This window comes from Diadema antillarum, unplaced genomic scaffold (genome assembly GCF_040938485.1).
Source record: "Diadema antillarum isolate AM-2024a unplaced genomic scaffold, OU_Dant_1.0 scf00000207, whole genome shotgun sequence".
NCBI lineage: Eukaryota > Metazoa > Echinodermata > Echinoidea > Diadematoida > Diadematidae > Diadema > Diadema antillarum.
Genome location: NW_027271096.1, coordinates 424,934 through 437,623, shown reverse-complemented (window position 1 = coordinate 437,623; position 12,690 = coordinate 424,934). Strand labels below are relative to the sequence as shown.

At 36.5% G+C, this 12,690-nt stretch overlaps 1 protein-coding gene across 1 annotated transcript; it reads left to right on the top strand.

Annotated features, from left to right (window-relative positions):
- The first annotated feature begins 2,349 nt into the window (after positions 1-2,349).
- On the top strand, positions 2,350-12,017 carry LOC139724086 (N-alpha-acetyltransferase daf-31-like). Its single transcript, XM_071635287.1, has 7 exons — positions 2,350-2,480; positions 5,679-5,836; positions 6,653-6,698; positions 7,201-7,316; positions 8,041-8,085; positions 9,541-9,622; positions 11,450-12,017. The coding sequence occupies exons 1-7, from the start codon at positions 2,460-2,462 to the stop codon at positions 11,798-11,800; spliced, it is 819 nt and encodes a 272-aa protein (XP_071491388.1). The 5' UTR covers positions 2,350-2,459; the 3' UTR covers positions 11,801-12,017.
- The last annotated feature ends 673 nt before the right edge of the window (positions 12,018-12,690 follow it).

Below are 12,690 nucleotides of genomic sequence, written 5' to 3'. Positions count from 1 at the left end.
GCCTCTTACGATATATGAAAGAGCATGTAATTTTAAGAAGGATTCAACGTTTATTCGATGAAAATTGGTTTTCAAATGGCTGAGATATAAAAAAAGTGCTAATAATAAAAGGCGACATGCCACAACTTTATTAGGATCTCTTTGTTTTTGGATATCTCAGCCATTTCAAAACCAATTTTCATCGAATAAACTTTTGATACCCCTTAGAACTGCATTCCCCCTTACATCTCATAGAGTGGTTTCTGAATATCTCGCAAAATGTTAAAAGCTAAAATCTACGCCTCGACCAGAACTGTACACACCCTTTGATATGTATATTCACAAAACAAAAACAAAGAAATGTAAAGAATTGAGACCTAGAAAATCACTTTGTTAAACATTGAGGGTGTCGTTATATTCAACCTATTAATAAGAGTTTCAATGCTATTCGAACAGAGTCAGAGAAGAAATCCACCCCAAAAATAAATAGACTTTAAAAGAAAAAGAAAAATATTCCCTACAGCATGATACAAGAATGACAAAAATCAGATAAGAAATAAAGAAGACATTCTGAAATTTCACATTTTTTTTTTTGAAAACATTTCTTGACCAGTTCTTATGAATATTCTAATGAGCAAGTTGATGATGTTATACCATCACAATTTTTCGTGTATGTTATATACATGTATGAAATTCAGAAAAATTTGTGTTTTTAGCTAATATAAGTAAAAGCATGTTCCCATACTAAGATATATCAGAGTTAACATTTGTTCATGTCTCTCTTTTTTTTTGGGGGGGGGGTGGTTTTAAAGACAAGTTTTATATTTATACGGCTGAGATATGAGATTTTTGTCATTTCTGTGTATGAAATGAATAAAAGATTGTGAGAGCATGACATCATCAACTTGCTGACATGAATATTCATAAGAACTGGTCAAGAAATGTTTTTCGAAAAAATGTAAAATTTCTAAATGTCATATCTTCCTTGTTTCTCATCTGATTTTTTTAATTTTTGTATTGTTCTGTAGGACATGAACTATACCGGTAAAATGTAGTCAACTGGACTTACTTGTTATTTGGAGTAGCGATGTTTCACGTCCTCTCCAGGACGCTTCGTCAGGCCTGATCAGTCGGCGGGATGAAGCATCCCGGAGAGGACGTAAAACGTCGCTACTCCAAATTACAAGTAAGTCCAGTTGACTAGATTTACTGATATAGTTCATGTGATACTTTACCTGGATGACTGAGAACATTCACAGAGATATTGTTCTGTAGGGAATATTTTTTCTTTTTTTTTCTTTGAAGTTTTATCATTTTTTGGGTGGATTTCCTCTTTAACTTATGTATACATGTAAATGGTTTCAACATGGAGCTAGCTTGCTCCATGGTTTCAAATTGTGCAACTCCATGTTCAAGTTGACTTAAATGAATAGAGTACAATCAGTCAGACAGAATGGTAGAAATTGCATCAGATTAGGATATGAAATGAAAAAGTAATGGCATTTTAAAGTGTCAATGTTTTCACCAAATGGCACATTTGTATGCTATTAATAGAAAGGGAATGAGGTGTGATGACCATGTCTGATGTATGCAGTGGAACTTTGGTATGAATAGTACTGATTTAAAAAAAAATGCCATATAACAAAGATATTTTCTTTTTTCATGAGAATTTTGGGGCTTTTGTCCTATTTTGTTAGTTTTTTTTAAATTTTTGTTTGTGTTTTCTATGATGGTAACAAAACATCAGTTCAACTGAATTATCCTGTTTGTACAATGTGTTTCTTTTGCTTGGCAATCGTTGAAACATTTGTCCAGTGTGGTTGCAGTTATTTTCATTTGCTTATCCTGTGAAGCTTACTTTTCGAAAAATATGAAAATTGATCTCATATCTGACATATGAAGCTTAATATTATACCAATATTATCTTGTCATGTATAGTTTTCCACTGGGTAGGGTTATGTTCAAATTCCCAAAATTTTTTTGTGATCTGGGGGCATTTCATGAAGTTTTTTGTCAGACATCTTGTCTGACGAACAGTTTAAAAGCTACTGAAATCCTTGCTTATGGGGGGCATTTCATGAAGCAATTTGTCAGCTATCTCGTCTGACAAACTGTTAAAAGCTACTGAAATCCTTGCTTCTGATTGGCTGAGAGCAAATTTTGTCCGACAAGTTGTCGGACAAAATGCTTCATGAAATGCCCCCCTGATTGACTGAGAGGAAATTAAGTTTGTCCGACAAAGTTGTCGGACAAAATGCTTCAAAATATGCCGTCCTCCGTCCCCCCCCCCCCCCCCCCCCGAAAGTTGTAAGGCGCCACCTAGTGACCATCAATGACCTTGCGACCGCAGTCGAGTCCACTTGTCGAGTCCCACGAGAGTGGAAAAACATCTTGCTTGTTTCTGAAATTTAGGGGAGGATTGTCCATTATAACTCGCATTTATTATTTTAAAATTTTGAGTAACAGCCATCCGTACCACGATGAATATCCGATGTGCAAGGGTAAGTAAGCCTTTACTTAAAAGTGTGTATGAATGTGTGCGTGAATACTTCCATCTTTACAATCACGTGAAGTGTAGTCCCATTAATTGCATAATGTGCTGGCTGGACGTGTATTTGACAGTGTGGAAATGCAATGCTAACAAAATACGTTAACTCAACGGTTAGATCTAACGGCAGAACGCCTAGTAATTTAACAAGAGTTTGTCAAATTGACACTTATTAGTATTTGGTTTACAGAACGTTTTTCTGGCATGTTATAATGTCTCCATGCATGATATCATTACTGTCCTATTCTACTTTGACTCTTTGTCTTACTCTTACTTTGGCCATGTAAAGTAAACTAATTTACGGTACCAATAATGACCAAATTTTACCTAAATTACACATTGTAATTTAAGGTCAGAGGCGGAGGTCTAGCTTCTATTGAAATTTTAATTGAGTGACATCTAGTTAAGATGGATCATATTGTTAATCGTTATTTATTGAAACAGTAAAAAAACTCAAAGTATTGGCAACCACACCAACCAAGGTTTGACCTCCCATGGCCATGGCCGTGCAAAGGTTTTATATTTGGGCAAGTCCAAGATAACGCGCGCGTTACGTATGGGACATTCAGAGACTTTTATGACCTGAAAAATAGTGTTAATGGCTTTTGATCATATTAAACTTTATCATGGTGATTGATATCTAGGAGAAGTATAATCATGCAAAAAATGGAGAAAAATGACCTTCACAATTATATTCTAGAAGAGAAAATATGTGCCGTTACGTATGGGACTAGAAAAATTTTGTTTTTTTGAACATTTTTTTCAACCTCAAAACTCTCTGAAAGTATTTCATTCTACAACTTGTAACTCACTGTGATGAAAGTCATAACACTCAAGATTATCACAGGTAAGTTTCGTGTCATTAGGCAAAAAGCTCTAATTACAGGTTCTGACAGACATGACGTGTTACGTATGGGACAGTTACGTATGGGACAGTTTGTCCCCCATTCATTTAGTGTGTGAAGAACCATGTTTATGGGTATTTTGCATAATTATTGAAGTAAAATCAGTTGAAGCTACTCAAATACTGATCCAGATTGTCAAGGAAACAATATTCCCCAAATATTCACCATCCTAATCATATTCAATCATATTTTCATATTTTTATGACCAACCTGAGTATGCGTGCCCTTTGTCCCCCATTCGTTTAGTGTGTGGAGAGACATGTTTATGGGTATTTTGCAAAATAATTTTGCAAAATACCCATAAACAAATTTTTGCATAATTATGGAAGTGGAATCAGTTGAAATTACTCAAATACTGATCCAGATTGACAAGGGAACAAGATTCCCCAAATATTGACCATCATAATCATATTTAATCATATTCTATATTTTTATGACCAACTTGAGTATGTATGCCCTATTTTTATCAGGATAGTTACTACTGAAAAATTGAATAGTTTAAAGTGTTTACTTCCACTGATGAAGGGCAGTTTGCCATTTCGTTTCAATAAAAAACAACTTGACACAAGAAATATTAATTTTTATAAATAAGCAATACCTGCTGCGTGGAACTCCAGTGATCGAGTAGTATATATGATGTCTGTCTATCAGTCAGGTCATTGATTCGAGTCACACCTCAGTATGTATACCCATGAATTTTGTCGTGGCTATTATTGAAAACCGAATAAGGACAATTTGTGTATCACTTGCAATAAAAAAAATATAATTTTACTTTATAACTTTTTAATATATATCACAACCATTTCAAATTGGATCTCCATCACTAAACTTTGAATTCCTCTAGTCTTAGGATTGTATGCTCTTTAGTAATTCATATAATTGGTTTCCAATCATCTCATTAAATGTTGAAAACTGAATCCCCATTTCTACAAAAAACTATACCATCCCTTTAATGCTGATTTTTCATTGTGTATTTTGCCATTTTCCCCTCCCCCTTTCTGAAAATTGTTCAGTCAAGTACATGTATTGTTTTAAGTGTCTATAACTCAAAAAGTAGCTACAATGTTGGGATGCTTTCTTCAGGATGATTGACCATTTGTGTACTGAGAGACCTTCCCAGCTAGCTACATGCATTCACATGCAATATACAGTATATGAGGATGTCCCATACGTAACGCATTTGTCCCATATGTAACATTATTTAACTCCCTAATAAAAAATATTTCTTTTACTGTTTTTTCCTTTTTCTATGGTATTTAATTTCTCTAAACGATAGATTAGAACTTTCCAAAAGGGCATTAATATAACCTTTGCAATTTCAGAAAAAACCTTAAAAAATGACCTCAATTTGTTACGTATAGGACATCTCATGATAGGACACGAGCTAATTTGCATAATCATTTGCATAATCCCTAAATTTTCATACCAAGTTAAACTATTTGATGAACTTCTTATGTCCACATATTAATCAAATATCATTTGCTTTCCTTTGAATTAATATGAATTTTTTTAAATGTCCCATACGTAACGCTGTGTTTCACATTTATGCAAATGAAGCCCTTGAAATTTGCATAAATTTACGTAATGTAATTTTTTCCTCCATGGAAATCAAAACTTCAACTCATAAGCTTCAAAATGATACCAAACATGTCAATATTGAGCAAAGATGAAATTTTGCCTTCTGAGGGGACCTTATCTTGGACTTGCCCATTTATCGATGTCGACCTTGCGCAAAATCATATAAATTTAGGTTTCTTCATGTAGCAGGAGGTCAAATTTTTAAGACGGCATTATGGTTGAATTATGGGGGCTGAGGGCTTGCCTTAGTTCTCTATTTGTAGTCAACACCGCAAGAAAACTGGAGATCTGCAGGAAGACAATTCAACAAATTATGCCCGAAAATGTGTAGTTACTTGCTTTATAACCATAATGTAGACATTTACAAACTTTTTTGTTTTCAAAATCCTCTTGATTTGTGCAAAATACAGCATTTACATTGGTAGACCCCATTTGTCCTAATTTTTCTCATTCACCAGATGGCTTACAGTAGTTTGGCACCCTAGATGCTGCTTGCATGTTGATTTAAACAGCTTTTAAAAAAAAATCAAATTGTATAAAAATCAGATTTCAAGACTGCTAGATATAAGTTTATACTTTCTTAGTCTTCATGTGCAAGTGATGGGGATAGATAGTAAAGCATTGCCTTTACAAATGTGACTACATTGGTTGAAACTTTTTTTTCCCAGCCTGAGGATTTGATGAATATGCAGCACTGCAACCTGCTGTGTCTTCCAGAGAACTACCAGATGAAGTACTACTTCTACCACGGCTTGTCCTGGCCCCAGTTGTCTTATGTTGCAGAAGATGAGGACGGCAAAATAGTAGGCTATGTCCTGGCTAAAATGTAAGTGTTCAAGGGATTATTTAGACAGTAAATGATATTCTCTGTATTACAAGTGCAAATTGTGTCTTGTAGTTTGCTACCCAATCATGTACAATGGTAACAACATTAAAAAACTAATTATGTACTTACTCACAATGTAGTTTTAAAAATTCATGTGATCCTGGCTTAAAGGTAGTTAAACCAGAACTTAAGAACTTTATGAAGTACAGTGTAATTGAATTCAGTCAAAGATAGTCAAAGATGCCAAAAGGAACCAAATGACCTATCAAATCTTTTAGTACTCTAAGCAAGCCCTTGAAAGTTACAGTATTTGTGGTGCTTGATTATCATGATGTACTCTAACAGACATGTAGTTTATTAATGGATTGATTATTACCAGCCAGGGAATCAAAGTTTTCTGCAGATTTGCTGAAAATGGTCATAATTGTTGTTTGAGAAAAATGCTAGCCCCTCCCCCCCCCCCCTAAAAAAAAAAAATATATATATATATATATATATATAATAATAATAATGATAATAAAGAAAAGGAAGCTGAGCAAAGGAGTGAGTAGATGCAAGAGCATGGCCAAATTGTCCACTTTTTAAATTTGTTTATGAATAAGTAAAATGTGGAGTGGAGAAATTTGTGAAAGGGAAAGAATGATGATGAAGGACGATGATAAGTTAATCTCAAGAAGGAGCATTGTAGGGATGAGAAAGATCATGACATTGTGTTAGAAGTGAAATTGTAATCTGCTTGTATATTAAAATGAGTCTGTTGCAGCTGTATCTGAGTACCACTAGTCCAGCTTTCTTTACTTTGTTCCCATTCTGTAGGGAAGAAGACCCAGACGAAGTACCACATGGCCACATTACATCGCTGGTAAGTCTTAATTCATCAGAGTATGTGATATGAGACACAGAGGTGTGTAAGTTGTTTCCCCTTTGTCGTACCTGAAGCAATCATCAAAAAGATAACTACAGGCAATTTATGTTTGTTATGTTTGTATGTTATAATTATAACTGTATGTTCGCCAGTTATTTTTTGGATTATTTACTGAAGTTTGACAATTTGACAGATTGTGGGGGAGATATTAGAGAAGGATGTGCCACCGACTGAGATCAGTTTTCCCAAAACTGAGATCAGAGATCAGTTTTCCCAAGAATTCAGTTTGCAATGAACACTGAGGAGGGCAGTGTTAGTGGATGGAGCAGAGGGGATGAGAGGATGAATTTAATTGAGAAATCATCTTTTGCTTAACCCATTGTAGACTAGTCTCAAGTGTACTTGTGCAGGGGTCTGTGGGACTTGCTTGTTATAGCAAAATGAGCTCATCCTCAGCGGGTTAATAATGACTCATTTTATTCCTGTGATGTGCCTTCAGGCTGTGAAGAGGTCCCACCGACGGCTAGGCCTGGCACAGAAACTTATGAACCAGGCTTCCCTGGCCATGACGGAATGCTTCAATGCTAAGTACGTCTCACTTCATGTCAGGAAGAGGTAAGAACTGCAACCCCTGATGAATATCATGTCTTACTATTGATAAGCATATACACATGTTTAACTAACACCCACACTGCACACAATTATCAAAGAACAGGTAGGCTATAATTTTAGACTACTGGTACACAGAATTTCATTTGCCTTTCACCCATCTATTAGTTCTGTAGTATTGCTTAGCACAACCATTTTGCTAGCTTCGGAGGCTTACTGTGATGTTAAATGCATATACTGTATATGTTACCATACTGTATGTAATGTGTATTCCAATTTGCAACCCTGTGAATTTCTGTGCTTGAATATGGGATGCATACATTCTGTGCACAAACTTTTAAAGATATTTGCAGACCATAAAAGTTACATACTTCGATATGCCTGAGGCAGGGTCAGAAACAAAGGTCAACGTCATTCTACATGTGATCGAAGGAAGTAAATGATAAATTTCTCTAGCCTGATGACGGCTTGTCACATTTTCATGGGTCTGGAGGAGTTGAGTCTTATGCACTGTACCAATAATTTGACTCCCCTCATCTAGAAAATACTAGTGATGTTGTTGAACCTGTGCTGGTTGTGGGACGTACTGCTTCATGTGATAAATGTCTTAACCTCAGTCACAGAAAGACGTTGAGAATATGCAGTCATAGTTTCTAATTTTCACATGGGAGTTCCAAGGAAAGTTCAGTATGAGTTATTGAATGAAGTGTTTTTTTCTGTTTCTTTTCAGCAATCGGGCTGCCCTGCATCTCTACCAAAATACACTCAAGTTCACGTAAGTACTTCTACTGAAGTTGGCAATTTTACTACATGTTTTGAAGCCAGTGAATATGTTCAGGACATCATTCAGAAATTACAAATCTTGAATACTTCAACACTCCACTTCTCTTTTATATCTTATTTAGGATGACATCATGTGACTTTGATAAGGGAAGGTTGGTTTACACAAGAAATTGCATTTTTTGAAATGGAAAATTTTGCATTAAGATTATTGATGTTCCTAGGTTGCACAATGGTAATGGTTGCAAAATGTTACATTAGTTCCCATTTCCTCATTGATGTGTTGTGTTAACACTTGTCATCTTCGCTTATTGTCCCCGCCGAACGAGTTCGAGCAGGGGACTATGAAACGGGCTCCGTACGTGTGTGTGTCCGTGTGTCCGTGTGTCCGTGTGTCCGTCCGTCCGTCCGTCCGTGTGTCCGTCCGTGTGTGCGTCCGTGTGTGATCAAAACGTTCAAAATGCTACTCCTTCGCCATTTCTAACCCAATTTTGATTCTGTTTGCTTTATATGATAGCACTACATGGGAGCTTTGAAACTTCTATACAGAATTTCAATTGTGACCTTTGACCTTGACCTTTGACCTATATTGTACATTTTGCTTCAAAATGCTACTCCTTCGCCATTTCTAACCCGATTTTGATTCCGTTTGCTTTATATGATGGCACTAGGTGAGAGCTTCAAAACTTCTACACAGAATTTTGACCTTTGACTTCTTTGACCTTTGACCTTGATTTTTGACCTATATTGCACATTGCCTACAAAATGCTACTCCTTCGCCATTTCTAACCCGATTTTGATTCCGTTTGCTTTATGTGATGGCACTAGGTGAGGGCTTCAAAACTTCTACACAGAATTTTGACCTTTGACTTCTTTGACCTTTGACCTTGATTTTTGACCTATATTGTACATTTTGCTACAAAATGCTACTCCTTTGCCATTTGTAACCCGATTTCAATTCCGTTTGCTTTAAGTGATGGCACTAGGTGAGGGCTTCAAAACTTCGACACAGAATTTTGACCTTTGACTTCTTTGACCTTTGACCTTGATTTTTGACCTATATTGCACATTGCCTACAAAATGCTACTCCTTCGCCATTTCTAACCCGATTTCGATTCCGTTTGCTTTATGTGATGGCACTAGGTGAGGGCTTCAAAACTTCTACATAGAATTTTGACCTTTGACTTCTTTGACCTTTGACCTTCATCTTTTTACCTATATTGTGCATATTGCTACTAAATGCTACTTCCGGCGGGGACATATATTACGCACCGCGTAATTTCTGCTTTTCCTTGTTTTCATATATATTTGTGTGTAGTTTGCTACTTCATATTGTTGGTTTTAAATGAAGACAAAACTTCATACTTATTCATCTTTGATGCAGTTTTATGCAAGACAGTGAAATGTTTTAATCAATTAAAGTAACCATTGAAATATCGCTTTCTTACAGAATCAGTGACATCGAGCCTAAGTATTATGCTGATGGGGAGGATGCATACGCCATGAAGAGGGATCTAGGAAACATTGTCAAGGTATAGTTTTTAATCTCACAATATTTTTCTCCCTTTTGTTCCCATGGTTACTCACTCCCAAAGTGCTTGTGAGATATTTCTGGGCAAAGGAGTCAGCAGATGATAATTTCTCATTTCTTTTGTTGTATTTCCTTTGTTACCATTACAAACTGAGTGAAGATGTTTACCCTGTATACAGGAACGACTGTCACATCTGCTAAAATGAAATGCTGATGTAGACAAATGAAAATTGCTCTCAAAGTACTGTACATTAACACTGAATGCATACTTTTAAGATCAGCAATATTCTTGTAAAACTGCATTGAAAAGAGCAGGCTGACAGTAACAATCATTGAAACAAAGTGCCATGACATATTTAATCTTTTCTGCTGTGTTTGATGTATTATAGTAGCACAAACACTAATATATCAGGATGGGATTTTGTCAAGTATTTTTGACTACTGTAAAAGTGGAAATTTTCGCGGTGTTGAAATTTGTGCGCATTTCGCGCAACCAGAAGCTAGCGTGAAAATAAAAGCACGCATATATTTTTGCATGCCATGTGTTTCAGTAGCTGATGTCTTTATTCCGCGGAATTAAAAACACACGAAACTCTTCTTACCTGGCCAAGCGCGAAAAATTAGTCGCGCGAAAATATCCACTTTTACAGTATGCAAATGAATCAGTGTCAAAGGGAAAGTTTCATGGAAGTTCCATTTTTCATTGTGCCATTTGTGTACAAATGAAAAAACAAATCGTACAGTAATAGATCTGCTAAGTTCAATTGCCGTAGGCATCACTGAAGTTGGTAGAGATTAGCATGCGGTTAACCCTATTCTAACTGGAGGGGGTCAATTTGACCCCCCCCCTCGACATTTCGCGCCGCGATTCCGCAACGCGCAAAGATTTTGCCGCGTCGTTTCATGACTTTTTTCTTTGAAGTCTCCCGCATATTTTGAGACCAAAGTTGCGATGTCCGGGTACACCATTCTGAAGTTACGTAATGTTTTGCATATGCATGTCAACCCGAGAATGGCTCAAATTCATGATATCGTGTGCAAATCCGATGCAAATTGTGTTTTTTGGTTAAATTGATATAAATTAGATTATTTCAACTTTTAACCATTGAAATTAATCAATTTTAATGTAGATAAGCTTGAAAAAGTGCCTGCAACAAATTTTGGCCAAAAAACAATAGAAAACAAAAGGTCAAAAAAACATTGAAATACATAAGAAATTAAAAAAACAATAAAAAACAAAAGAAACTGATTTTGATTGTGCTATTTTTTTACAAGAAAATTGTTCAATGTGTCTTGAGGAACTCTTACACAAAAATTTAGTAATCATTCAGTCTTTTTAATGAAGTTATAGGTGAAAATATGATTTCATGCGTAAATTTGCATAATTAATTTACTAGAAATAGAAAATCAAAATTTTTCTTTTGTATGACCATGTAATCTTGTAGATGACATCCAGCTCTATGTTCAGGCAAAATTTTGCGGCGATTGCACGATCGGCGGCCAAGATCTGAAGGGGGGGGGTGAAATTGACCCCCCCCCCAAGTAAAAACTTGGTCTCAAATAGCCCAGTTAGAATAGGTTTAAGACAGTTGTGATTTGGAACCATCATAGAAGCTAAGCTTTTAATTCTACTTAGTGACACATATTCAGCTGCTGTAGTTAAATGTTTATGTGATGGGATTGCTGTGAAGTTCTGTTTATTTGGATGAAAAGTTTCTGATTAGTAATCAGGATGATATCTTCAGTGGTTAGTGTTGAACAGTGCTGTCAATAATGTTAAAGATACCATATCTCTCCCAATTCATTCTTTATGCTACTCATCCAGAAGGGGAAATCTGATGTTGAAGCTGTGGAGAAGGTGTTGGAGCGGATGACGGTGGAGGAGAGCAGGGAGCAGGAGGAGGAAACACTCGCTATCACAGATGCTGGGGCGGGAGACCACACCCCCTCCCCACCCTCGGGGGCAGAAAGGCTCCAGGGTGGGGCAGAGAAGGCGGGAGTGGAGGAGGAGAAGAAGGCGACGCCAGGAAAGGGTAAAGACGAGGCCAGCGGAGGCGCAGGGGGAGGGGGCAAGGGAGGGGAGCAACCGCCCAAATCGGGGCGGGAGTCCAAGAAGAGTCGAAAGAAAGCGAGGGAGGCAGCAGCCAGGTCAGAGGAGAAATCTGGAGAAAAGAGCTAGAAAATGTCAAGAGTTGTCATTTCACATTTAATTTTTGCCAAGGAGTAACATAGTTGAAAACCATCTACACCTTAATGCACTGAAGTGATGATGTTACAGTCTTTTGTTATAGTTTGGGTTGGAACCAGGTGCGATCATGGTTAGCAACAACAGTGTTCATAGACCAGGCCAGGTGAGTTTGTTTAGAACCAGTTTCTATGGCAATGAATGGCTATGACATCACACTTTTGTGCTAACACCATGAAGAAAAAGGTTTGGGTTGTTTTTTGTTGTTGTTGTTGACTTTTACCTGCCTGTGTTTGCGTTTTGGCATCTTGCTGTCAGGAATCACAAACACACAAAAGAAGAACCAATCTACGTAATGACTGTCATCCCAAATAGATTTATACTATAGATGACATCGGAGTTAAACAATTCCGGACTATGATATTATATTTGCCGTGTTTTGCTCTCATACAGATTCAGCTCACAATGGCAAAAAGTTTTCAGTGTGAGGTCATCAATTTTTTGTTTGCCCTGTTGTTAGAGCAAAGCTTTGATACCATATTAATGACAATATTAGATTATGTTAATCACTATTGTATTATTGAGGAAATTTAACCATTACTCACATTTACTGATTGTTCAGCCCATTGTAGTTCAATATCTCCTAATTGTCTGGAGCTTTAAAGGACAAGTTCACCTTCATAAACATAAGGATTGAGAGAATGTAGCAATATTAGTAGAACACATCATTGAAAGTTTGAGGAAAATCAGACAATCCGTTCAAAAGTTATGAATTTTTGAAGTTTTTGTGCAGTAACCGCTGGATGAGAAGACTACTCCAGTGTATGAATAACTTAGATGTCACATGCGTACAACAATATAAGGAAAATATAAAGAGAATTTCA